Raw genomic sequence first — 24,381 nt, 5'->3', positions numbered from 1 at the left:
GCTTAGCAGACTTGGGTCCATCCTAGTCCCGACTCCATTTCCAACCCAATTTACTGCCTTGCATAGTTCTTGGACTTTTCACCTGAAATTTTCTTTCCTTTTTATTTTTCTTTTAACTTTCCAAATGAGGATAACATCCCTTCTCTAACATAATGCCCACAAATCTTTCAAGGAGTAAGACATAAATGCATATATAAATTGTGAAGGATCAGCACTTCAAGTAATATTTTAGGGTGGATAGTAAGTACTAAGTGACTATCTGGTCCATCCCATTCACTTTACAGAAGAATAAAAAATGAGGCCAAGAGAAGAGAGCTGGGTTGGTAATCCTAGAGAGTCGGGTAGTTTCATATGCCCGGAAGAAATTCACCATGAAAATGCACGAGTACAGTGGACTAAGCAAAATCAACATTCTCAGCATTTTTGGATTTTCCAGTTACCTGTCTTCAAAGTTGATCTTAGCATGCCCCCATAAAGGTGCTACAATGACAACATTACACATATATATAGAAGAAGGAGGATAGGCCTCAGATGCATTTCCTTGATCCAGTGGGATATGAACCTTCCTGGTTGGGGTGATGGCCTATGTAGAGGCGATGAACGTAGCCTCCTCCATCCCTATGTCGCCCACCAATGTGGGTGAACAAATACTTTGGGGCGTAGACTGGTCAGTGGGTGTTATTGGGCAGTTGGCTTCACAGCAGACAGGAGGCCTTCTGAAAGAACTGCCCTTGAGTTTCATTTGAACCGCACCCCACATGCCCTTTAGTAAAGGCGTGTGTTGTTATCGTCTCATTACAGTCGATGGTGAAAGCAGACCCATGCTCAAGGCCGCCTTGCCTCTCTTTGTCAGATTCATTGTCAGCAACGGGCTGCGGACGAAGCACGGGCTGCTGGAGGTCACTCTGGAGATGGTGGATAGAGCCTTGCCCGTGGTGACGAGGAACAAGGGGCTGAGACTAGTTGAAGGGGCCACGGGCCTGCTTTCCCCTGACCTCCTCCAGCTGACGGACCCCGACACTCCCCTGGAGAAGCTCACCTTTCTCGTGGCCCAGCTCCCCCAGCACGGCCAGCTCTACCTGCGAGGGACGGTGCTGCCACAACCCAGTTTCACGCAACAGGACGTGGACAGCAGGACCGTGGCCTACAGGCACTCCGGAGGGGACTCCCAGAGGGACCAGTTTACTTTTGTGGTCACGGATCGGACAAATCAAGGCTTTATTGTGGATGGGAGAGTGTGGCAAGAACCCATTTCATTCCCCATTCAGGCAAGTATGGCAGACACACAGCCCGCGACCAGAGACCTGGCTTCCGGAAGCTCCGTCTCCTTATTCTCTTCTCTCTTTTGTTGACGTTCCGCTTCTGCAGGCTGCCAGGCACTAGGAAAAGAACCGGGCAGGCTACTTGTAAATAAAACAGGCGTAACCCTTGCTTCTAGGCCAATGGTTGATCTTGAGAGGCAGTGGTTGTACACGTTATCCCCGATAGATGACAGGATTCTGGGCTGGAGATTCTGTCCTAAGTCCGTTCTGACGTAAATTGAATGACTTTTTTGTTTTGGTTTGGTTTTATTATTATTGATTTTATCGTCCCATTTTATAGAGTCGAACTTTCCTTGTCTTTAGGGGCTGACAACACTACATCTAAACATCCATGAATGAGCCTCTGAGAATGGTAACAGCAAATCACGTGTGGCAGCCTTGTTCGTGGTGCATATTACTGATGACACACTGTACAAGAAAAACAAACATGTCATCAAAGCAAACAAACAGAAGCTATGGTTGCAAGGGTCTCACTGTAACTCAAATACATCCACGTTAGGAGGTGGGGGGGGGGGCAGACACCAGTGGACCGTGGACTCAGATGAACATAGATTGATAGGTTGGAATTTCTGCTTTGCTGACCTTAAAATTATTCTTTAACTCCATTGGAGCTGCTTTTCTTTTTAAAATCAAGAAACATAACAAAACAAAACGAGAAGCCTGGGTATCCAGGTGTTAGTCGATGCTTTCCGTGTGTCCACACAGTGTCAACGCAGGTGACGCTAGGACACACACTGTGGCCCTGCACCGCCCTCGCCAGCATTGCTGTCTTGGAGTGCACGCTTGCAGCCACTTTTCAGTCCATCGGGTCGAGGAGCTTGCTCTTTTTTGTGGGCCCTCTACTTTCCCCATTATGATGCCCTTCTCCAGAGACTGATGCCTCCTGTTAATGCCCAAAGTACAGAAGATGAAAATCTCACCCTCTGGGTTTCTGAGGAGCAATACTGGCCTACTTGATCCAAGACAGATTTGCTGGTTCTTTGGTTGTCCATGGTACGATTTGTCTATTCACCAGCACCACAATTCAAAGGCATCTACCCTTTTGATGTCTTCCTTATTAATTATTAACAATTTCACATGTATAGGAGGTGATTGAAAAGAGCTGTGGCTTGGATTAGGTATACTTTAGTCCTCAAAGAGACCTCGATGTCTTTTTTCTTTTAATACTTGAGAGCTATGTTTTGCTGCAGATTTGGCCGATGCAATTTGTCCTTCAATTTTTGGTGACTGCTGTTTCTATGGACATTGATCGTGGACCCAAGGGAAAGGAGGTCCCTGACAAGTTCAGTCCTTTCTCAGTTTGTCATGAGGCTGCTCCCTGGTCCAGTCGTCGGGCTTTCTGTTTTCTTGTGTTAAAGTGTAATCCGCACCGAAGGTGGTAGCTTTTGACCTTCACTAATAAGTGCTGTAAGCCCTCTTTGCTTTCAAAGGTTGTGTTATCCGCACAGTGCACATTGTCAGCGCGTTTTCTTCCAGTCTTGATGCTGCATTCTTCTTCGAGTCCAGTTTCTCAGAGTGTGTGTTGAGCATTCAGGTTGAGTCAGAATGGTGAAAGAGTGTAGCCCGTGCATGCATCTTTCCTGTTTTGAAGCCAGGCGCAGGCACCCTCTTGCTCTGTTTAGACAACTGGTCTATGTATAGCCCATGGATGAGCACAATGAAGGGTTCCGGAATTCCCACTCGTAACAACATGGCCCATATATACTATGATTCACACAGTTGTGTACTCAGTGAAACACGGGTACGCATCTTTCTATTATCTGCTCTTAGCCCAAATCTATCTGATATCAGCAATAATATCCCTCATTCCATACCTTCTTCTGAATCCAGCTTAAATTTCTGGACTATTCCGAGCACTGGCATATGGCCTTGAACATCTTAGATCTTGAACGGGTGGTGCGAACTGTTAAGATTCTGTGGCTAACTATAATGTTGGAGGCCCATGTGTCTAGATACACCTCGAAGGAAGGCCCAGCAAGCTGTTCTCTAAAGCGCAACTATGGAAAGCCCTGTGGAGCTCAGTTCTCCTCTGACACACCTAGGATTGCATCAGAACTGAGGAGAAGACAACTGGTTTACTATTAATAAAGTCATCTATTGCCATCTTAATGGCTTTCAAACAAAGCTATGAAAACTTGGAAGGCTGTGAGTCAGAGCTGACTTGACAGGACCCAGCAGCCACAGCCACATCTCCACCCCCAGCCCCTTCACCCCTGTGGGTGAACTGTTACTCTGTTGTCCAACAGGAAGGATTTTCTTTCTCCTTTTGGCTTCAACTTGAACTTACATATGAGCAATTGATGGTCTATTCCACAGTTGGTCCCTAGCCTCATTTTAGCTGCTGATAGTAAGCGTCTCCATCGTCTCTTCCCATAACTGTAGTCAATTTGATTTCTGTGTATTCCATCTGGAGAAGTCCATGTGTCCAGTCATCATTTGTAATGTTGAACAATGCTACTTGTGATGAAGAAGGCCTTGGTCTTGTAAAATTTTGTCACACGATTTGTAGAAAAATGTACAAGTCCACGAGAGCCTAAATATGACCTGAGTATATCCTACCTGAATTTTGAGAACATCTCAAGATCAGATTTGACTAATGGAATGTTAATGACAGGAGACCTGATGCACTATGGGATGGCATTCAGAACATCATACTTGAAGAAAGCAAAAGGTTACTAGAAAGACAGGGAAGAAAGAGAAAATCAAAGCGGGTAGCAGAAGAGACTCTGAACCCTGCTCTGAATTGTAGAGGGGCCGAAGCAAAAGGAAGATCCAATGAAGTAAAATCTGAACAGAAAAACTTCAAAAGGCAGCTCAAGAAGACAAAGTAAAGAATTGCAATGAAATAAGCAAAGATCTAGAGTCAGAAAACCAAAAAAAGAGAAGACATTCAACATATCTTAAACTGAATGACCTTGAGGAAAAATTCAAGCCTCGAGTTGCAACATTAAAAGATTCTAAGGGCAAAATAGTGACGACGTGGGAAGCATCAATAGAAGGTGGACTACTGTGGCCTTGTGTAATAGGTTTGGAGGTAGACAGGCATCCCACTTTGCTCTTCTCTTTTAGAAGTTCTCTGCTTTTCCTGGGTCTCTTCCCTCTCCATATGAAGTTGGTAATGTTTTTCCATTTCTTTAAAGAATGAAGTTTGGAGTTTAAATCGGAATTGCACTGTTTGTAGATTGCGTTAGGTAGTATTGACATTTCCACAATCTTAAGTCCCTCTATCCATGAACGTGGGATATTCTATTTGTATAGGTCTCTTTGGGTTTCTTATCATAATGTTCTGCAGCTTTGCTTGCATGGGTCTTTTGTTTCTTTGGTTTGGTTTATTCCTAGGCATTTCGTCTTTTGTGGGTCTAGGTAAATGGCACTATTTTCTTCATATCTGTTCTAGAGCTCTCTTTACTGGTATCCTGGAATCCAAGTTATATCTGCTCACTAATCTTGTATCCTATTTTACAACCTTTCGGTCGTTTCTCACAATCTTTCTGTGGAGACCTTGGGGGTTCTCTCTCTGTAAAGTCATATCTTCTGTAAATAGCAAGATTTTCATTTTCTTCTTCTCCCAATGATATTCCCTTGATCTCTTTTTATCATCTGATGTGCCTCACTAAGACTTCCAGCATGATGTTGAGCAAGAGTGGTGATACGGCGTGCCCTCATTTAGTTCCTGTTTTCAGGGGAAATTAAAATACTTCCTTTTCCCATTGAGTGATATTGGCCATTGTTTGGTTTGTTGTTTGTTTGTTTTTGGTATGCTTTTATTATGTTGACGGGTTTCCCTTCTATTCTTATTTTAGTGTTATGTTAGAAATGGTGTTGGATATTGTCAGATGCTTTTTCTGCATCTATGGATATGATCATGTGGTTTGTATTCTGTGTCTTGTTTATGTGGAAGATTACACTGATTATTTTTAGAATATAGAACCATCCTCTCATCCCTGATATGAATCTCACTTCATCAGGATAAATTATTATTATTTTTTTGATATGTTGTTGAGTTCTGTTGGCCAATTTTTTTTCCCTCTATGTTCTGTAGTTTTCTGTCTTTGCAGGGCTTTTGCCTGGTTTTGGAATCGGGGTTTTGCTGGGTTCGTGGAATGAGTTTCAGAGTTTGCTGTCTCATTCTATGTTCTGGAATAGTCTCTGTAGATTTGGTGACAGTTCTTCCCTGAATACTTGGTAGAATTTCCCTGTGAAGCTATCTGGTCTTGAGCTTTTTTGGATGGCATTTTCTATTTCTTCTTTTCTTTTGGGTCTTCTCAGGTATTCCACATCTATCTGCATTGATTTGGGTAGCTGGTATATTTCTAGGTATTTGTCTATTTCTTCTAGATTAGATGGGATTTAAATTTACATCTCTGTTCTAACTCATGATTTCCCACTCAGTATCTTCATAAATTGAAATCAAGTATTAGGAGCCCTGGTGGCAGATTAGGGTATCGATTGAGTATGCTAACTGCAAATTCTCTCCTTGGAATTCGTCAGCCATTCGTTTGGAGGCAGAAAGATGAGGCTTTCTGCTTTTATAAAGATAAATACTCTCAAAACTCCAAAGGGCTTCTCTACTCTGTGCTCAAGGGTTGCTATGAGTCAGAATCAACTCTATGACAAGTGGATTTTAATATTTTTTTATCAGTACCTGGTCCTTACTCACAGTGAAACAAGTATACATGGTCAAATAACCACCTTTCACTCCCCCCCGACTATCCCTATTCTTAGTTAGCAACTTTGCCAATTGGCCAAAGACATACCAATGAAGTGCAATGCAGTTTTGAACCCCTACACCCGTTTCTGTACTTCACAAAGGTTGGAGGAGACAGGCAATCTTCCTATGGAACCCACATTAACTTTGAAATATGATTTTGGAGGGCCTAATTGATTCACTCAGCAAATAGCAATAGAACTATTATCGCGAGCCTCTGCCAGGTGCGGGGAACAGAGAAAAGAGAAACAAAACACAGAAAGTACAAAATTGGGTCAAAGTTTCCCAACAGCAAGATGGCCTCCATTCCGAGCCCTGACAGATGCGGAGGGGGCTGTGGATAGGACAGAGGCTTTACTTTCGCCTTCTTCATCTGGGTCTTTAGCAGAAAAGATCACAGGAGGAGGAGGAGGAGGAGGAGGAGGAGGAGGAGGACTGTGCAGCTGGGGGAGAGTTTCATTGTCATGGCTGGCCCATTAAAAGCTCTAGGATGCGCGGGAGGGAGAAGCCTTCGTATCACGTTGCATGTCATTGACAATGCAGGTGGACCAGTTGGACAAAACGGCTCCCCGGATCACACGCTTGCATCCCCCCTCTCCGGTGGGACTCCTGAATGATGGCCGCTATGGGATTTACATCACATCCCATGTGCTGAAGGCTTCAGACCCCGACACCCAGGATGATCAGATCATCTTTCAGATTTTGCGAGGCCCACAGCACGGACATCTGGAGGACACAACAACAGGTACCGGCTTCCTTAATCCTTGTAATTGCTCATTGTGAAACACCCAGTGGCTGGCAGGCTGGAGAGTAATTTAATTAAGCGCATGCCCAGTTGGTAACCACTCCCCAGGGCTTCCTGATAGATGCCGTTTCTGAGAGAGTGCTGGTGCCGAAGAAGCCTAGTTTCCTAAATCCATCTTGAGGGTGAGAAGCAAATAGGGGTTCACAGCTGCTTATTATCTTCAACCTTCTATTTTATTTATTTTTCAATGCCCCGATTGTAATCGACTCAGAGAAACACAGAGTGTCAGGACCAAATTCCTATTTAAACGGATTTTTGCATCTGCCTTGAATTCTAAATGGTGTCAGTTTATTTTAAAAATCTGGGCTTCCTCCCTACCTCCCCTCTCCGCTGCCCCCTGACAATCTCCCTGGCTGGTATATTTCTGACGTTGAAAACAATGATTATGTTACCACTGAACAGGATGGTGCGGGCGTACAGAATTGTCTATCCAGTCTGCAGGATAGTTGCAATAAGGTGAATTTCTTAAACAGATGTACATTGTGCTTTAAAGCACAATCAGCTATGATTTAATGTTTTGTGTGATTACCCATGAGATTTTTTTTTTTGGTAGGTGAATTTATCCAGGAAAAATTTAGCCAGAAGGATTTAAACAGTAAGACCATCCTTTATATCATGGATCCATCTCTGGAAGTAACATCTGACGCTGTGGAATTTCAGATCATGGATGATACGGGGAACGCTGGCCCTCCTCACATGTAACTGATTTTGCTTATTTGATTGATAGTCCTCCTTAGAATGCCCAGAATAGATCTGATGAAGAAAAGTGAAAGTATTTTTTTTTCCAGGTGAGGCCTAAACGGATAAACCAATAGGCTATTTCCTCAAATCATAGGATTTGTTTCAGACAGAGATTTTTTTTATTATTGCCATTATTGTTTGCTAGGAGAACAGCCTTTCACTTTACAGAGCATGGAAACGTTAAAAAATGCTGTTGGATAGGGCTGGCCTGCCCATCCTGCGTGTGTCACCCCATGTACTGTCAAACTGACAGGCTTCTGTCTGGCCATTGACTTGGGCCCAATCTGAGCTTGCAGGCTCCTGGTGAAATGGTACAGCAAGGGATTGATCAGGGTCAAGTTAGTCACCACCACTTTTTAAAAATAGCTTCTCTTGCCCTTACAAAAATATGACTGTTGCAATGGCTTTTATAAGCGAGTAAATCCATCCTCGGGGACTGAACACAGTGGAGCGAGAACAAAAGGGGGTCAGAGAGGCGTTAGGCCTGCATTTAGCACAGAATTTATATGACCCGGACTTGAGAAGAGTCACAGATCTCTAAAAGCAACCAGATCAACAGGCCACATGCTTGCTTACCCTCACTGGGCCCCTGTGCTGGGGATTAGGGGACGCAGACCTTTAAAGGCCATTTGCCAGCTAGCAGATGATCGTAGGAAGGTTCATCGTAATTCACATGGCTCTCATTGGACGTCCTTCCCAGCATCACAGACACACAGAGGGAGTGCAGGCCCATCAGTGGCCATATGGTGGCATCTGGACCCCTGGACTTTTGCTTTCCCTCCCTGCTCCTGCAGTGTAATCTCACCACTCGCCAGCAGAGGTCTCTGTGGTCATTGTTAGGAAAAACTGACTTCCTCCAACAATACACGTCCCATACAGCCTTGCAGTAGCCTGCTTCGCTGGGCCCCCTTGCCTTATACTTCCACAGATGCCAACAGGGTGGTGACTGGAGACTGAGCGCACTGTGCTCGGGGCTGGGTTAAGAAGGATGACTGGCCCCTGACACTACCATCCGAGATCCTGAAATTACGTATAAAACCCACTCTGCCGCTCTTTTCGCAGAAGGATGATTCCTCAGGGTTGAACTCTTAGGAGAGAGAGAAAAAAATTACTCGCAATTTTGGACAAACGTCTTCCAATTCTCAAGAAAAACGTCCCTTTAAAAAAAAATCCAGCTCCCCACCCTTTAATAGGTTGGTCTCACTTTCTAAAAGAGTTGTTGCTTTAATAGTTCCACTAAACGGGGCTCTGCCACTGGTAAGTCTGCCTTCTGGCTCCTTCACCTGTGATCCAGGCAGAGCTGGTGGGCACCTTTGACCAGAGGTGTGGCTTTCAAAGGTGACTTCTCACTGCCATCGAGTCAATGCTGACTCCTAGTGACCCCGGTGAGCTTCTCAAATTAGAACTTTTGATGGGGTAGAAAGCCCAGCCTTTCATCCCCGGAGAGGCTGGTGGTGGTTTTGAACTGCCGACCATGTGGATCGTAGCGCAGCACAACACCACCAGGGCTCCTTGCGGCCATCTCATGGGTTTCCATGAGAAGTGTCTGTGTGGGTAAGATACCCGGCGCATAGGAGGGGCTCAGCAAACGAGAGCACTCCCGTCTCTGCCTCTCCATGACCAGAGCACAGAACCTGGTGTGCCTGCGGCATTCAGCATCATCGCTGCGTGCTACGGGAGTGGCTATGACCCCTCTGTGATTCTAACAGGTCTTCAGACCTCCTTCACAGCTGGGGGCCAGGTTAGATGCACAAGGAGCTGTTGCCAAACAGATCACTTTATGGCCACTCCGCTTCTAAAGAGCATCCTCATTGGTGGCGATAAAGCCGTCACCTGAAAGGTACAATTGTTGGACCTCAGGGGTCTTTACCAGCTCTGGTGGCCCGATGGTGCCACGCTTGGCCACTAACCAAAGGCTTGGTGGTTTGAGGTTGAATGCACCAGCCGTTTTCAGTGGTCCCTTTCCTTTATTTGTCAAGTGAAGGTCAATACCAGCCACCTCATGGAGTTTTTTTTTCCTCATGGGGTTTTTATGAGGATCAGATCATGGTATGTATGTGGGTGTGTGTGGGTGTGGGTGTGTGGGGTGTGTGTGGGGGGTGCTGCTTCTGTAAACTGGCACAGCCCAGCATCCCTCTGGGCTAGTTCTGCCCAGTCGCCTGGGATGGCGATGAGTTGAACAACGAGGCCAGAGGTGAATCACAGCAGGACTCACTTGGTGTAATTCAAACCCTCATCGAGACAGCTGGAGACAGGCTCCCGCTTGTCTTGCAGATCTGCTTAATGTGCCTGTTAGGGAAGTTTCTAACTCAACTTGGAATGATTGGACTCGACGGAGCAACATGATGCCGAGAACGCCTGTTAAGGGTTAATCCAAAATAGAATCTTGATTGGATTCTGACGTGTAGTAGGTTATTTTTATTGGAGCGGGTAGGGGGAAGGTGGAAATTGCTCAGCATTTATAAGTTTTGAATGGTTGTCTCATAACTTTCCAACTCATTTTGTGTGTGTGTGTGTGTGTACAGATACATGTACATATACATCCGCATGCGTAGCTAGCCCATAGGTACTGTGATGATGAAGTGAATGGCAACAGAACAAAGCAGAACACAATCCTATAGCAACTATCCCATGTGTAATTTCTATTGTGCATGTAACTAGGCTCTTTATGACCGTCTGTCTACTTAAAAATACATATGTGAGGAGCGCAGGTCCCAGTGAAAAACAACCTTTTCAGTCATGTGCTATTCTCTCAAGACAGTCAGAGCCCTTAAGGGTTAGAGACTATGAAAATCCAGAATTGACCTCAGGAAGATGAGGCACAGAGATGTGAAGGGCTTTTCTGAGTTTGTGCAGGAACGAGGGGTCAGGCCTAAGACTCCCGCCCGAGTCCATGGTGTCCTCACTGCAAGGAAGACCGTCTCGGCCCTGCTCAGCGGCTGTGCAGACCTGAACTCAACTGCCCCCCGCCCTTGTTTCTCTGCAGACATTGGCTGCGCCTTACAGGGCACCTCGATGAAGACTCGGTGCATCCTGTGCCTGCCGCCCTGGAGATTTTTATATGGATCATACGTCACTGGCCTTGCAGCCAAACACACGGTCTGAGCTTTATTTTGCCATTTACTTAGGTGATTGTCCTGGTCCTGGTCATCTCCTCTATAAAAAATGCTGCCAACACCACATTTTATTTAGATGAGCCAACCAGATAAAAACTACAAGAGCATCTATAGTCTACAAAGTCCTTTGTATTTGTGGTGGTGCGTCTATTCTTGCTGACTCACGTGGGCCCAAGGGTTAACCGTATCAAGAAATGTCTCAGCAACCTTTCATGGCCAGCTAATGCCCACCTCTAATTAGAAATGGCTTCTGGGCTGACTCACAAAGTAAGTCAATCTGCTTCTTTGTCATTAAGCAAAATGATATGGGACTTTGTGTTCTTGGGTTAAGACGGGGCCAAGAGATTTATATTCTTCCTGTTCCTTTTTAAAAAGTTAAAGAGTAGACCAGCAAGGGGGATCTGGAACAAAAAGGGGCTTTTAAAAAAATCATTTTATTGGGGGTTCATACAACTCTTATTACAATCCACACATACTTCCATTGTGTCAAATATATTTGTACATTTGTTGCCATCATGATTTTCAAAACATTTTCTTTCTATTTGACCCCTTGGTATCAGCTTCTCATTTTCTCCCTCCCTCCTTCAGAAACCCTTGATAATTTATAAATTATTATTATTTTTTCATGTCTTACACTGACCGATGTCTCCCTTCACCCACTTTTCTGTTGTTCATCCCCCTGGGAGGGGGTTATAGGTAGATCATTGTGGTTGGATTCCCCTATCACCCCACCTGCCTCTTCTCCTCCTGGTATGGCTACTCTCAATATTGGTCCTGAGGGGTTTATCTGTCCTGGATTCCCTGTGTTTCCAGCTCTTATCTGTACCCGTGTACATGCTCTGACTAGATTTGGGGCCATGATAGTGGGGATGGGGGTGGTGGTGGGGTTAGGAAGCATTCAAAAACAAGAAGAAAGTTGTATGTTTCACCAGTGCTATACTGCACCCTGGCTGGCTCATCTCCTTCCCATGACCCTTCTGTAAGGGGATGTCCAGTTGCCTATAGATGAGCTTTGGGTCTCCACTCCACACTCCCCCTCATTCACAATGATACAGTTTTTTTGTTCTGGCTCTTTGATGCCTGATACCTGATCTTATCAACATCTCATGATCATGCAGGCTGGTTTGCTTCTTCCATGTGGGCTTTGTTGCTTCTCAGCTAGATGGCCACCTGTTTACCTTCAAACCTTTAAGAACTCAGATGCTTTATCTTTTGATAGCCAGGCACCATCGGCTTTCTTCAGAAAATTTGCTTACGCACCCGCTTTGTCTTCAGCGATCATGTTGGGAAGGTGAGCATCATGGAATGCCAGTTTAATAGAGCAAAGTGTTCTTGCATTGAGGGAGTACTTGAGTAGAGGCCTAATGTCCATCTGCTACCTTGATACTAAACCTATAAATATTTATACATAGCTTTATTTTCCATCGTCATATATAAATATATTTACATTTGTACATGCCTGTATTTAGACCTCTATAAATACTCTTTGCCTCCTAGTTCTTTCCTCTATTTCCCCAAAAGGGGCTTTTATAGGTGAGAATGACCCTGGTTGAGCGGGTCCTAAGCTCTTGGTTGGCAGTGAGGTCTTACTCCTGCAGTCTCACTATAGGATACCGGTTCTGAAGGAACCAGAGGCAGTCCATTTTAAAAAGTGTAGGAAATGCTGGTTTTGACAATATCCGTCAAGATACTGCTAGCTTGCTGGTGTACTTGACTCCATCATTCCAAAGTCATCAGAGGCTTGCGTGGCTGAGGAGCCGTAGACGGAACGCTGCGTCTCTCCATCAGGGATGACTACAGAGCCTCCTCCCCTACTCGGCTGGAACAGCTCATGCAACACCTTTTCATGAGTACATTTGGGAAACATGCCACTGTAAACAGAAACTATTTTCTAACCTTGAAATCCATGGGCATTTGCTTAATGGTTCAGGTTTGGCCCAGTGCCTACATTCCAGGTACTGCGCTAGGTGGCTCCACATATGCTGTCTGCTTTCCCCTGCAAAACACAGTGCTCTGACGGAGAGAAGGAAATCAGCTCCCAGAGCTCAAGTCAGTGTGCAGAAGTCACTGAGGGGATGAGTGGCAGAGCCAAAAAGGCACCCTCGGCCCTCAACCTCAAAACGAGGCTCCTACTATTGGTTCATCATGCCTTGGCCCCACACACTGACAGCCCATGTTCTGTCCTTCAGGGCAACTTGACTCTCCAAGAGTCTGCAGGACTTCCAGTAGGTTCCAGGGCTCCCCATCATGCCTGCCAAATGCCTCTTCTGTCCAAGCTGTGTAGCTCTCTGCCTAATGCCTTCCATACAGACGTTTCTTGCACCCCTGAACAAAGTAAGCCTTAAATAGAAACGTTGACCCATGCTGAAGTTCCTGGGATCTCAGGGGCAGCTTCTCTGATTCCTACTCTCCTTCTCCACGGCTTCTGAGTCATGGTACCAAAAGGCACAATGCTGTAACCACTACTGGTTGCCCAGTGAACCACCATGATCTTAGGCTTTTCATTGGTTGATTTCTTGGGGAAGTAAAGAACTCATCAGTCTTCTTCTTATTCTTTTGTTGAGAGGTATTTATTTAGGACATTCGTTTGTATTTTTTAAAAATGTGTTAATGATTGGGAGTTAATATGTGTATCATATCATTGCCCAGTGCAGTCACGTCAAGCAATCCTGTACACTTGCTACCACGATCACTAGGCTTCCTTACCCATCTTAGATTAGAAGCATCGCTGAGGCCTGCCCAGCATCACAGTAACACACGCACCTCCGCTGACAGATGGGTGGTGGCTGAGCCTGGGCTGGGAATTGAACTTGGGTCTCCTGCAAGTTAGGCACGAATTCCACCACTGACCTACGCATACTTCCCCTTCCTCTGGCTACCATCATGCTAGCTGCTGCAAGATTCCATCTTGACCTTCAAAGAGAAGGGACTAATGCTATAAAAATTTTAAAAGAAAAGGAATTTCTCACAGGTGAACGTTTTAAGCAGCTTTTATGAAACACCTCATAGGGGGAGAGGCGGGAACCATTGGCCTAGGATCTAGACAAATCTTCCCTCTTGCCTGCAAGTCAGGAATTGCAGGAGTTGTCTCCTCCAGACCAGATTCCAGAAAGTCCTGAGAAAGGGAGGGGCAGTCCCGCTTATTAAGCACCCACTGTGTACAGGTGCTGTGAACATATTAACTAATTTCCATCTTAATCATTTGACAGGAGTTTAATTCTCCTCATTTTCCAGATAATGGGAGTTGGGTTCCGGAGAGACAGAACAACGGACTGACTGACCGTGGACAGACCACTAAGTGGTTGCAAGGTGTCTCGGACCCCTAAGGCCTTATTTATGGTGGAGACTCACCGGCTCCCTTCTGGCTGAGCACTTGCTTTTCTCATTACCACGCGAGAAAGGCCAAAGGGGGAAAAATCAAAGAAAGAAAACACAGGTGTTCAACGTATTTGATTATGGAGCTTAATTACCATCACCCTTGAATTGATTCATTTTAGGTGGAAGACATGGGAAAATAGTTCTCCATTTTTCGGTTTTCTTAAATTGTATGCTACTCGATTACGGGTGAAGATGGGGCTAAAAGAGCACCAGTTGAACTACCATGTCAGCTTCTAGAAAGCCTTTGGGGCCCGCGATACTTAACGAGTGCTCATTAAAGTTCACTTAGTCCCTTTCCACCACCGTCTCGCCATTATTACCCTCTGGGAAACGTGGAAACTGAGGCAGAGTGGGGCCAAGTATCTTTTTTCACAGGTGCTTGTTAAGATGGATTAATGATCCAAGCCCCAAACTAGTTTTAACCCCAAATGTTACCTTTGGCTCAGAGATCCTTCATGGGAATGAGCCGATGTGCCACAAAATAAAATGTAGGAAAGCATGTATTTCAGCGCCCAGGAGGGAGCGCCTCCACCTGGGTAATCGGTAATCCATGTAATCGGTTCCCCCTTTCCAACCCACACACCCTCTACCCTCCCAGTATCGCCCTTCACGCCCCTGGTCCTGAAGGTATCATCCACCCTGGATTCCCTGTGCCTCCAGCTCCTATCTGCACCAGTGTACATCCTCTGCTCTATCCTGACTTGCAAGGTAGAATTTGGATCATGATAGTGGGGGGGTGGGGGTGGGGCCGAGGAAGCATTTAGGAACTGGAGGAAAGCTGTATTCTTCATCGGTGCTACGTCGCACCCTGACTGACTCATCTCCTCCTCTAGACCCCTCTGTGAGGGGATCTCCAGTGGCCGACAAATGGGTTTTTGGTCTCCACTCTGCACTTCCTCCTTCATTCACTATGGTAAGATTTTTTTTTTTTTTTGATGATGCCTTATACCTGATCCCTTTGACATCTCATGATCACACAGGCTGGTGTGCTTCTTCCATGTGGGCTTTGTTGCTTCTGAACTAGATGGCTGCTTGTTCACCTTCAAGCCCTTAAGACCCCAGACACTATCTCTTTTGATAGCTGGTCACCATCAGCTTTCTTTGCCACATTTGCTTATGCACCCGTTTGTCCTCAACGATCGTATCATGGAGGTGTGCAGCCAATGATATGATTTTTTGTTCTGATAACCGATCCCTTCGGAACCACGTGATCGCACAGGCTGGTGTGCTCTTCCATATGGGCTTTGTTGCTTCTGAGCTAGATGGCTACTTGTTTATCTTCAAGCCTTTAAGACCCCAGATGCTATATCTTTTGACAGCCGGGCACCATCAGCTTTCTTCACCACATTTGCTTGCTCATTTTTATGTGCTAGATGTTGTTATTTCTGGTAGATGTCATCCAGTTAGTTCTGACTCGGTAACCCAAAGTGCTAGACACCTGGCCCAAATAACCCCCCGCCAGGGAAGTGTATTCTGACTCCCAGTCACCATATAGGATCAAGTGGAGTTACTCCCTAAGGGAGAAATCTTCTCAGAAGCAGATAGTCTCGGCTTTTTCCCATGGAGCCGCTGGTGGATTCAAACTGCCGACCTTGTGATTAGCAGCCAGCATATAATCCACTGCCCCACCAGGCCTCCTGGACACTCCTCGGGGGCTTGAAATGCATGACTGAATCAAAGACTTTTGTCTTCTTGTAGCATACATAGTGCACAAGTAAATGAAATAGTGTGTTTATATGATAGCCTATTTTGGAAAATGAAAAAAAAATCTTGCAGGATAAGGGGGCTGCAGCTTTTAAATTGGTGTTTAAATAATTTTTCTTACGCATGACTTTTTAGAGGCAGGGAATGGCAGAAGAGCCAAAATTCCAATCAATTTGTTTCCACTGTCCCATGCTAAAGGATCCTGCGTTGGGCTGCAAAGTGCAAGGTCAGCAGTTCAAAACCACTAGCCACTCTCGGGAGAATGACAGGACTTTCTACTCCCATAAAGAAGTACAGTCTTAGAGACCCACCGGGGAAGGTTACCCTGTTCTACAGGGTCACTATGAGTTGGCATAAACTCAATGACCATGAGAATCCCTAGCTATGTTCTTCATTCACAATAGCGGTTGTCAGGAACAAAAATTAGCTTTTATAGTCAATCAGCTTTTCTGTCTCAGTCAAAACCCAAAGCTGCCGAGAGGAGTAGTTCACCAGTGTGGACACATGCCAAGGTTGGGAGGCAGTCTTGGCCGTGGTGGTTGGAGGACGTGGTGCCGCTGGCTTCTAGGGACTGCAGACCAAGGATGCTGCTCGCCGGTCTATGAGGCACTGGGCAGTTCCTGCACCAAGATGGCAATTGTTCTAAGACGGAGACATTCGGATTCAGGACTTACTGAGTTTTCCCCTTCTGCCGAGTAACTGAAATGATGGCCAAAGGCATTTCACATAAACTTTCGCTTCTGGCCTTAACATGGAGACGGAAATTGTAATTAACGCGTAAAGGCTGGGATCACCCCTCATGCCTGCAAGACATCTACACATCCAGAATGTTTCAGAGTTCCCAGTGTTTCCTTCTGGGAGGCATCTGGATAATTTCACGATGTCCACCGTTTGGCCTTTTGCAGTCAATTACCACGTGGTCACCTCTCTGACTTTTCTTCCATGTGTTTGCATCAAGTTCCAGCAACCAGAATCTCAGAGCAGAGTGAACTCCTCAAATTAAGTGCTTTAAAAAACCTAAATACATTCAGAACATGTTGTGCACATCCTGTAGGTAGGCAACTGCCTCACCATAAAAAATGTTTTTTCTTGGAAAATATATAAACTAAAAAACCAAACTCACTGCCGTTGAGTTGATGCTGACTCATAGTGACCCTGTAGGACAGGGCAGAACTACCCTTGTGAGTTTCCGAAACTGGAACTCTCTAAGAGAAGTAGAACACCCATCTTTCTCCCACGGAGAGGCTGGTGGTTTCAGGATAGCATGACAAGTGCCAGGCTATTTAATTTAATTGTTCGTTCACATTAAGAAGGGTTGCGTAATAGTTGCCACAATCAATTTCAGAATATTTTCATCTCCTACTCATTGCTGTTAGTTCTCCATTTCTCCTCACTGCCTCTAGGGAATTATTCCCCTGCCCTGCCTCTCCATAATTATTAGTCCAGTTACTGCCTCTATAGATTTACCTATTCTGGAATTTCCATACAGAACATTATATAAAACTCCAACAGGAAGCAAACAAACAAACAAACCCCGCATCTTCAGTGACTGCTTCATGAGGGTGAGTCTGGAGTTGGGGCCATATCATAAAAATGACTTGCTCTTGGATAGGAACTAGAATTAAGTATGAGTCCCCAATCCATTTCTATACCCACGGTTTACAGTGTCTCTGGTTCACTTTCTTGTTGTCAGGTGTCCCCGAGCCAGTTCCAGCTCATAGTGACTCCGTGTTCCACGGAACCACACACTGCCCTGTCCCTGCCAGCCTCACAGCTGTTCTTATGCATGAGCCCATCGATGCCACCACTGTGGCAACCTCGTTGACGTCATCCTCATTTTCTCTGCCCTGCTGCTTTCCCAAGCAGAAAGTCCTTTTCCAGGGTCTGGTCACTCCTGACCACGTGTCCCAAGTACGTGACACAAGCCTTGCTGTGCTTTCCTCTCAGACGTATTCTGGTGCATTTTAGTGATGTCGTTAGCATTTATGATAGAGAACATTACAAATCCTCTCCCTGGGGCAGAAGTTAATTCGATCGATAGGTCACTACTCAGGCCAATGATATGGAATTTAAAATGTTGTTGAAAATGCAGCAGATCTTTATAAGAAAATAGACTATTGTGGAATGGGAACTGTCACCGCTCAGCGTTCTGCAGGTGTCTGGGGCACTGCGTGGAGAAATGCACAAACATCCCCCCCAACACTGAGGGTTTGAAAGGAGCATCTCTGGGAATGGTGCCCTTCTGAATCCAGGTTTGCAGTCAGACTGCATCTAGTTGTCGGCCCTCGGGGGCCCCTGGATCTGTGGAGTGGCATGGATACATTTTTGCTTATCATTAGCAACGGATGGAGTCTCAGAGCAACTGACATTGGCGTTCATTTGAACCTCACTCAAGCACAGTGTAAATCCACCCAAACGTATTGATTTCACTCTGGTCCTCCGCCCTCCTTGTCTCCCTATTCATCTTTCTGTTTTCTTCCCTACACCCCTCCTGCTGATTTTTGTTTCCTTTTCTCATTTATGTGGATCCTTTAGGAATTGTTTTAGCCAGTTTCCTTATGCGTAGTCTTCAGTGCTTCATTAATCACATGTTTCTTTCCTTTGTGATATTTCATGCCAGCTATGAATTCAGGTGCATCAACTATCTATGAGAATCCCCATAATTTTTAATATAAAAAGCTCATTTCCAATTTTATGTAATCCAGAGTGCCCGATACATTTTAGATCTGTGGATTGCGGAAGTGAGATGATGTAAAATTATGAATGCCTTGTAATAATTCCACGCTCCCACACCATCCCCACCGGACAAGACCATGACCCTTAGGCTGGAGAGCAACGCTGAAGTCCGAGAGCCCCAGTCTCTGCAAGTGACCCCCACAACATCTAATGCCGCAAAATAAACTCCAGCCAGTGGGAGATACCGGAAACCAATGAGCAGTGCTGGGGCCCAGACCAAAGGCAAGCACCGAGGTTCTGTACCCATAGGATAAAAGGGCGAGAGGTAACACAAACGCAACTGGGCTCCGGAAATGACGTCAGGGAAGAGGACTGATGTCTACAAGCCCTCCGCCATCCAGCAGATTCCAACTCTTAGCATCAAGGAGACATTTGCAGAGAGACGTTTAGTTGAGGCATTTCAAGTTCTCTTGTCTCCAAAGAGAGTACATTTTCAGGCCAATATGAAATGGTGTTGCTCTGTGGGAGGACCCTGAACTCCAATAAAGGCGCAGAGGTGAAATGAGGAGTAGGCGTTCAGGCATCCGAATCATGCTGGAATTTTTTCTCCCTGAAACCGACTGGCTTTGTCATGGTGTTTGGAAAGTGAGCCAGTTGTTTGTCTGCTGGGAGTCTCAGTTTTCTTCATCTCAGTAAAAGAAAGGACCGCTCCACATTATGGAACTTAAGACTGTTTTCATCACGCATCAGGCTCACTAGAGATGCTATGGGAACCGGGCTCCGCTTTTTGTAGCAGATTGATTCAGTTGTATGGATACATCTGAGCTACATTTTAGGTGCCCAGAAAAAAGGTTGGATGTTGGTTATAAGGCATGTGTACATTTTAATTCTGGGCCACATCTGCAAGTATGGCGTGTTATGGTAATAAACTGAACCCAAGTTCAAGGAAGAGAAGTAGCTAGAACACTAACAAGGAAGCCCAGAAGATCAGAGATAAGGTGTCTTATCAGTGGCCTTCACAAACTGAATGTCCCTGAACTACAGTTTCTGCTTCTTCTTCTTTTTTTAAAAGTACTCTTACATCTCTTATCACAATACACTCCTTCAATGTGTCAAGCACATTTGCACATAGGCCCCCATCACCATTTTCAAAGCATCTCTTCCCACTTGAGCCCCTGATATCAGCTCCCCGTTTCTTCCCCTTCCCTCCCCCACCCTCCCTCCCTCAGGAACCCTTGATCAGTTATAGATTAGTTTGTCCATATCTTACATTGTCCTCCGTCGCCCCTTATCCACTTTTCCGGTATTCATCCTCCTGAGAGGGGGTGCTAGTTGATTCTGGCGATCGATTATCCCTTTCTCCCCCCACCCTCCCCTAATCCTTCTGGTGTCTCCACTCTCCTTGTTGGCCCTGAGGGGTTGATCTATCCTGGATTCCCCATGTTGCAGGCTCTTATCTGTAGCAGTGCGCGTGCTCTGGTCTAAACCACTCAAGCTGAGTCCAAGTCTCTCGGTCATGCATAAAGGTGAGGTGTGAGCAAGTCTTGTACTTTTTCATGTTCCCCGTGGAATTCAAACAGCTGGCCGTCTGCCTCACAGAGGCAGCAGAAGGAGTGGGTGAGCTGTTAGCTACCACCCTTTGGTACGTTTCTCAAATGTAGCCAACAACATTAAGGGATTTTCACGATTGGGGTAGATAGATGAGCTACCTCTGCCACCATGACATTCATCGGTGGCTCCGTCTCCTCGGCAGCAGAAACCCCCAAGGATTCGCTGTGTATTTCTCATGATTTTTTCCCACCCTCCCTTGCTTCTCCTTTTGTGCACAGTTTAGAATTGAAGTGGTCTCACATCGAATGGGCCCAGAGTGAGCACGAAGTCTGTGAGGATGTGGGAGTGTTGCCTTTGGAAATCACCAGAAAGGGATACATCCTGGACTCGGCCTTTGTGAATGTGAAGGTAATGTCTCCCAAGTGTAAGTGGTCAGATTCCAAATATTGCTACTGGTTGATGCCACTGATTATCTTCAGTGAAGGATTCAGAGTGACCAGGGACATGCCCGACTCTAGGACCTTCCCAGTCCGCAGAAACGTCTAGGTTCAAAATTCCCATGCACCCTGGCCCTTCACTTATCTATATTTATTAACTCCTGAATGATTTTTAAAAATCTGTTTCCAGCTTTTAAATGTGATGGTTTGTTTCTGTAAACTCTTTAAGTTTTGAGGTTTTATTTTATAGGGAGCTATACCTATCCTCATTCAACTAAATCATATTTTGCTTTGGAAAGAGATGTTGTATATAAGAGATTCATCAAAATGTTGTCCACTTTGTGAAAGAAACAGACACTTTTACAAATGCTGTCTGACTTGGTTTGAATCATACGCCTTTCTTTGAGGGATTTCTCCAGCTCCTTGCCTCACACCACTCCTGTCCCTACATGGATTCTGTAACTCAGTGGTACCAAATACGAGGCAATTGCACGTGCAGGGACCATGCAGGGAGATGTCGCCTCTGGCATATGGTAGGTGCAGGTGTCCAGGGGCCGCCCCCTCCTCAAAGGAGAGGCTGTGGAGGGGGGCCTTGGCAATGCCAACACACAGCACATGGAGGCTTTGGCACTAAGTCTCTCTTCAGCAAAATGTCAACGCTGCAGATCCCTGAATAGCTCTTTGCACCTTTGACCTGACATGAGGTAGCAGCTAGGGCCACAGAAATGGGAATTTTTAAGTTTTCAATAGTGCACTTTCTGCCTTTTAAGAACATGGTAGAAATATAGCAACCCACTTTCCCAAGCTTATTATCTTAAACTGCTCATCGCACCCACAAAGGACCCCTGATGGGAAAGTGATAAAAACTCCCAGCTCCACAGGAGAGAGACCTGGCAATCTCCTAACAATTCAAAACAACCCACACTGTTGCCATGGTGTCCCCATGTAGGGCTTCCAAAAGGAAATCGTTACAGGAGCAAATAGTCTCATCTTTCTCCCTCAGGGCAGCTGGTGGGTTTTGGTGGTTAACAGACCAATGCCCAGCCCACAGAGCCACCCGATCCCCAGCTTATAAACCAATTCTACTCTTCCATATAGGGTCTCTATGAATTGGAAATCCTTTGTACTTAATCAAGGGTTTTCATTCAATGAGCTCTTTAAACTAGCCCAGGACACTGTTCTTAGTGCATGGCTAGGTACCCTTTGGGAGAAGTTAGGGGGATAGATTCCTTCAATCAGCTCTTTGGTTTTTCACTCTGGAGCTGGATAGGAGTCAATAGCTTCATTAAATCCAATGAAAAGCCCACTGCCCACTCACTTGCTGGAAGCTTGTTAAGCCCTCGGTCCTGGATGTGGATTGCCTGGCTGTGCACAACGCCCACATTCACGTCTCACCCCTGGCCACGAAGAGCAGCGATCCCCCCAGACAGGGAAACAGACCAGACGTGATTTAGTTAATCAAATCTAAAGGATTTCCGCCCCCTGGAGCTCGGAGGATGCACAGAGCTGGTATAATGCCTACCCCGGTGGCCCTCTTTTCTCCAGCCCCCGTCCACCCAGACTCTTGTTAGACCGATGTCGGGAAGGGGCGAAGGAAATGAAATAAAATAAAATTTTACACACCACAGAGAGAGCGAGAGAGAGCTTGTTTAAACTCATGTGATCTTCCCCAGTAAGGAAATCATTTGTGAAAGAGGAGCAAAAAAATATGTTTTTGCTTTCTGCTATGTTTCTAGCAGAAAGTTAACTTTGAGGAAGACATATATAATATGTATCTAAAATAGTTCATTGCAAAAAAATATACAGCTCATTGCAATTTAAAAAACCATTTTATATTAAAAACAGATTTAAGAGCATGACGTGAGAATAATGGTGGGGAGACTAGAAGTTTCTCTGTTACCAAACATTTGCTTTTATTTTAAAAAGTCATTTCCTCCTCTTAGGTCAACCCGGGGTCAGCTACGGTTGGAAAGGATTTCACGGTGTCTCGATCTAAGCTGATTCAGTTTGATCCAGGTATGTTTGTGGCTATAGTTTGTGGTCAATTTTTATCAGAAACTGTGGATTATAGAGAAGATGGGGCTATAATGTAATTCTAGCCAACTAGAAACTCTTCTAGGAGCTGTCTGACCCCGCTCGGAAAGAGACACATGTGTTGAGATTGCTGTCTCTTGTCTCTCACCGCTCCCTCCCCGCCGCCCCCCCACCCCACCCTGTCCTCTGTGATGAATGTTTGCAGGCTCGAGATGCGTTGGCCATTGCGTTCGCTCTCCACATTTTGTCGTTGACGGGTCTGGCAAATCCATAGTGCGCGTGTCTGCCCTGCAGTGCCAGTGACAGGATCCCCTCAGCCCCAAAAGGGCCCTGTGCCCCGCTGCACCTTTCCAACCCTCCTCTGCCCATCCCGCTGAGCCCCAGATGTAGTTCACACTCAGGTCGTTGGCCTTTTCCAGAATGCCCAGTCGTTGGGGCCACTGCGCATGTGGCACTTGCAGACTGGTTTCTTTCCCGTAGCAATGTGCCCCCGGGGCCGCACAGCCCTTTCCTGTATCTCGATATCCATGTGCCCTTGTGCAGTTGTGTATTGACCTATTGAAGGCTATCCTGGTTGCTTCCAATGTGGGGCCGTGGTGACGAGGCTGCTCTAAGCGTGTGTGTGCAGGTTTTGTGTGTGGGTGGGCGTATGCTTTCGACTCATTTGGGGAAGCACCTAGGAGCACACTTGCTAAATGGGGTGGTAAGCCTCTGTTTAGCTTGGAAAAACTAACTAAATAAATGCCGCCAGGCTGCCTTCCAACGTGCCTGGGCCGTTTTGCATTCCTAGCAGCAGCGGATGAGGATTCCCGTTGCTCCCCATCCCCATCAGCGTTTGCTGCTGTCTTTCCTCTGGATGTTCGCCATGCTAGTCAGTGAGATGGGGCATCGCATTGTTTCACCGGCGATGCCCTAATAGCAGACTGCTGCACATCTTCTCCTAGGCTCGCCTACCATCTGTAGCTGTTCTTTGGTGATGTGTCTGTTCGGATCTTTTGCCCCTCTTTTTAAATGGTTGTTCCTTTTCTCATGGTTGACTTCAAAAGTCTTGTATATTTTGGAGACAAGTCCTTTATCGAATATTTGTTTTATAAATATTTTCTCTAGGACTGTGCCTCATTTAAAAAAATTTCAAGTGAATATTCATCTCAAATGAGCAGAAAATAACAAGTGGCAAATTTAAAATATCAAAACAACCATGAAAGAAAAAAAATGCTACATGCAAATGTTCCCAAAATGTTCTATTCACATGGGTTCCTGAAGGGTATTTCCAAATACTCCCTGTTAGAATAGGCTGATGGAAGGACGCACTACAGCAGTGGTTCTCAACCTGTGGGTCGTGACCCCTTTGGGGGTTCCAACGACCCTTTCACAGGGGTTGCCTGATTCATAACAGTAGTAAAATGACAGTTATGAAGTAGCAACAAAAATAATTTTATGAGGAACTGTATTAAACTGTACTAAAGGGTGGCGGCATTGGGAAGGTTGAGAACCGCTGCTCTACAGGGAAATCTTACTGAATTCAACAGCATATATCTTGCTTGAAATGTGTAGCAAATGTTAAGTGTAGGGAGTAGGAAAGTATGGTGCCTGGTCTCAAGGATGTTCCATCTTTTGGAAAATACTGCCTCAGAACAACTAGCCATGGAAAAATCTGGAAGGTGTCCTTCCAGGTGTCCCAGGGGACGTGTGTGTTCTAAGCTGTTGCTCTTAGTGCTGCCGAGTCGGCTTTGATTCATAGCAACTCTGCATACAAGAGACTAAACCTTCAGAACCAGGGGTGTGAGGGGCGGTACTGGGAGGGTAGAGGGTGAGTGGGTTGGAAAGGGGGAACCGATTACAAGGATCCACATGTGACCTCCTCCCTGGGGGACGGACAACAGAAAAGGGGGTGAAGGGAGACGCCAGA

The 24,381-nt window shown here is 45.7% G+C and overlaps 1 protein-coding gene across 1 annotated transcript in view; it reads left to right on the top strand.

The window, feature by feature from the left end:
• Positions 1-24,381, top strand: part of FREM1 (FRAS1 related extracellular matrix 1) — a 149,274-nt gene that overhangs the window by 97,299 nt on the left and 27,594 nt on the right. Inside the window, exons 24-28 of the mRNA XM_075558865.1 lie at positions 854-1,268; positions 6,574-6,775; positions 7,389-7,533; positions 20,280-20,409; positions 22,382-22,454. Of these exons, the coding sequence (XP_075414980.1) occupies positions 854-1,268; positions 6,574-6,775; positions 7,389-7,533; positions 20,280-20,409; positions 22,382-22,454 (965 nt within the window). The remainder of the gene's footprint in view (positions 1-853; positions 1,269-6,573; positions 6,776-7,388; positions 7,534-20,279; positions 20,410-22,381; positions 22,455-24,381) is intronic.

The sequence above is a fragment of the Tenrec ecaudatus genome, chromosome 10 (assembly GCF_050624435.1).
Source record: "Tenrec ecaudatus isolate mTenEca1 chromosome 10, mTenEca1.hap1, whole genome shotgun sequence".
NCBI lineage: Eukaryota > Metazoa > Chordata > Mammalia > Afrosoricida > Tenrecidae > Tenrec > Tenrec ecaudatus.
The sequence above is the reverse complement of the archived record's forward strand: the minus strand, read 5'-3'. Positions and strand labels throughout refer to the sequence as shown.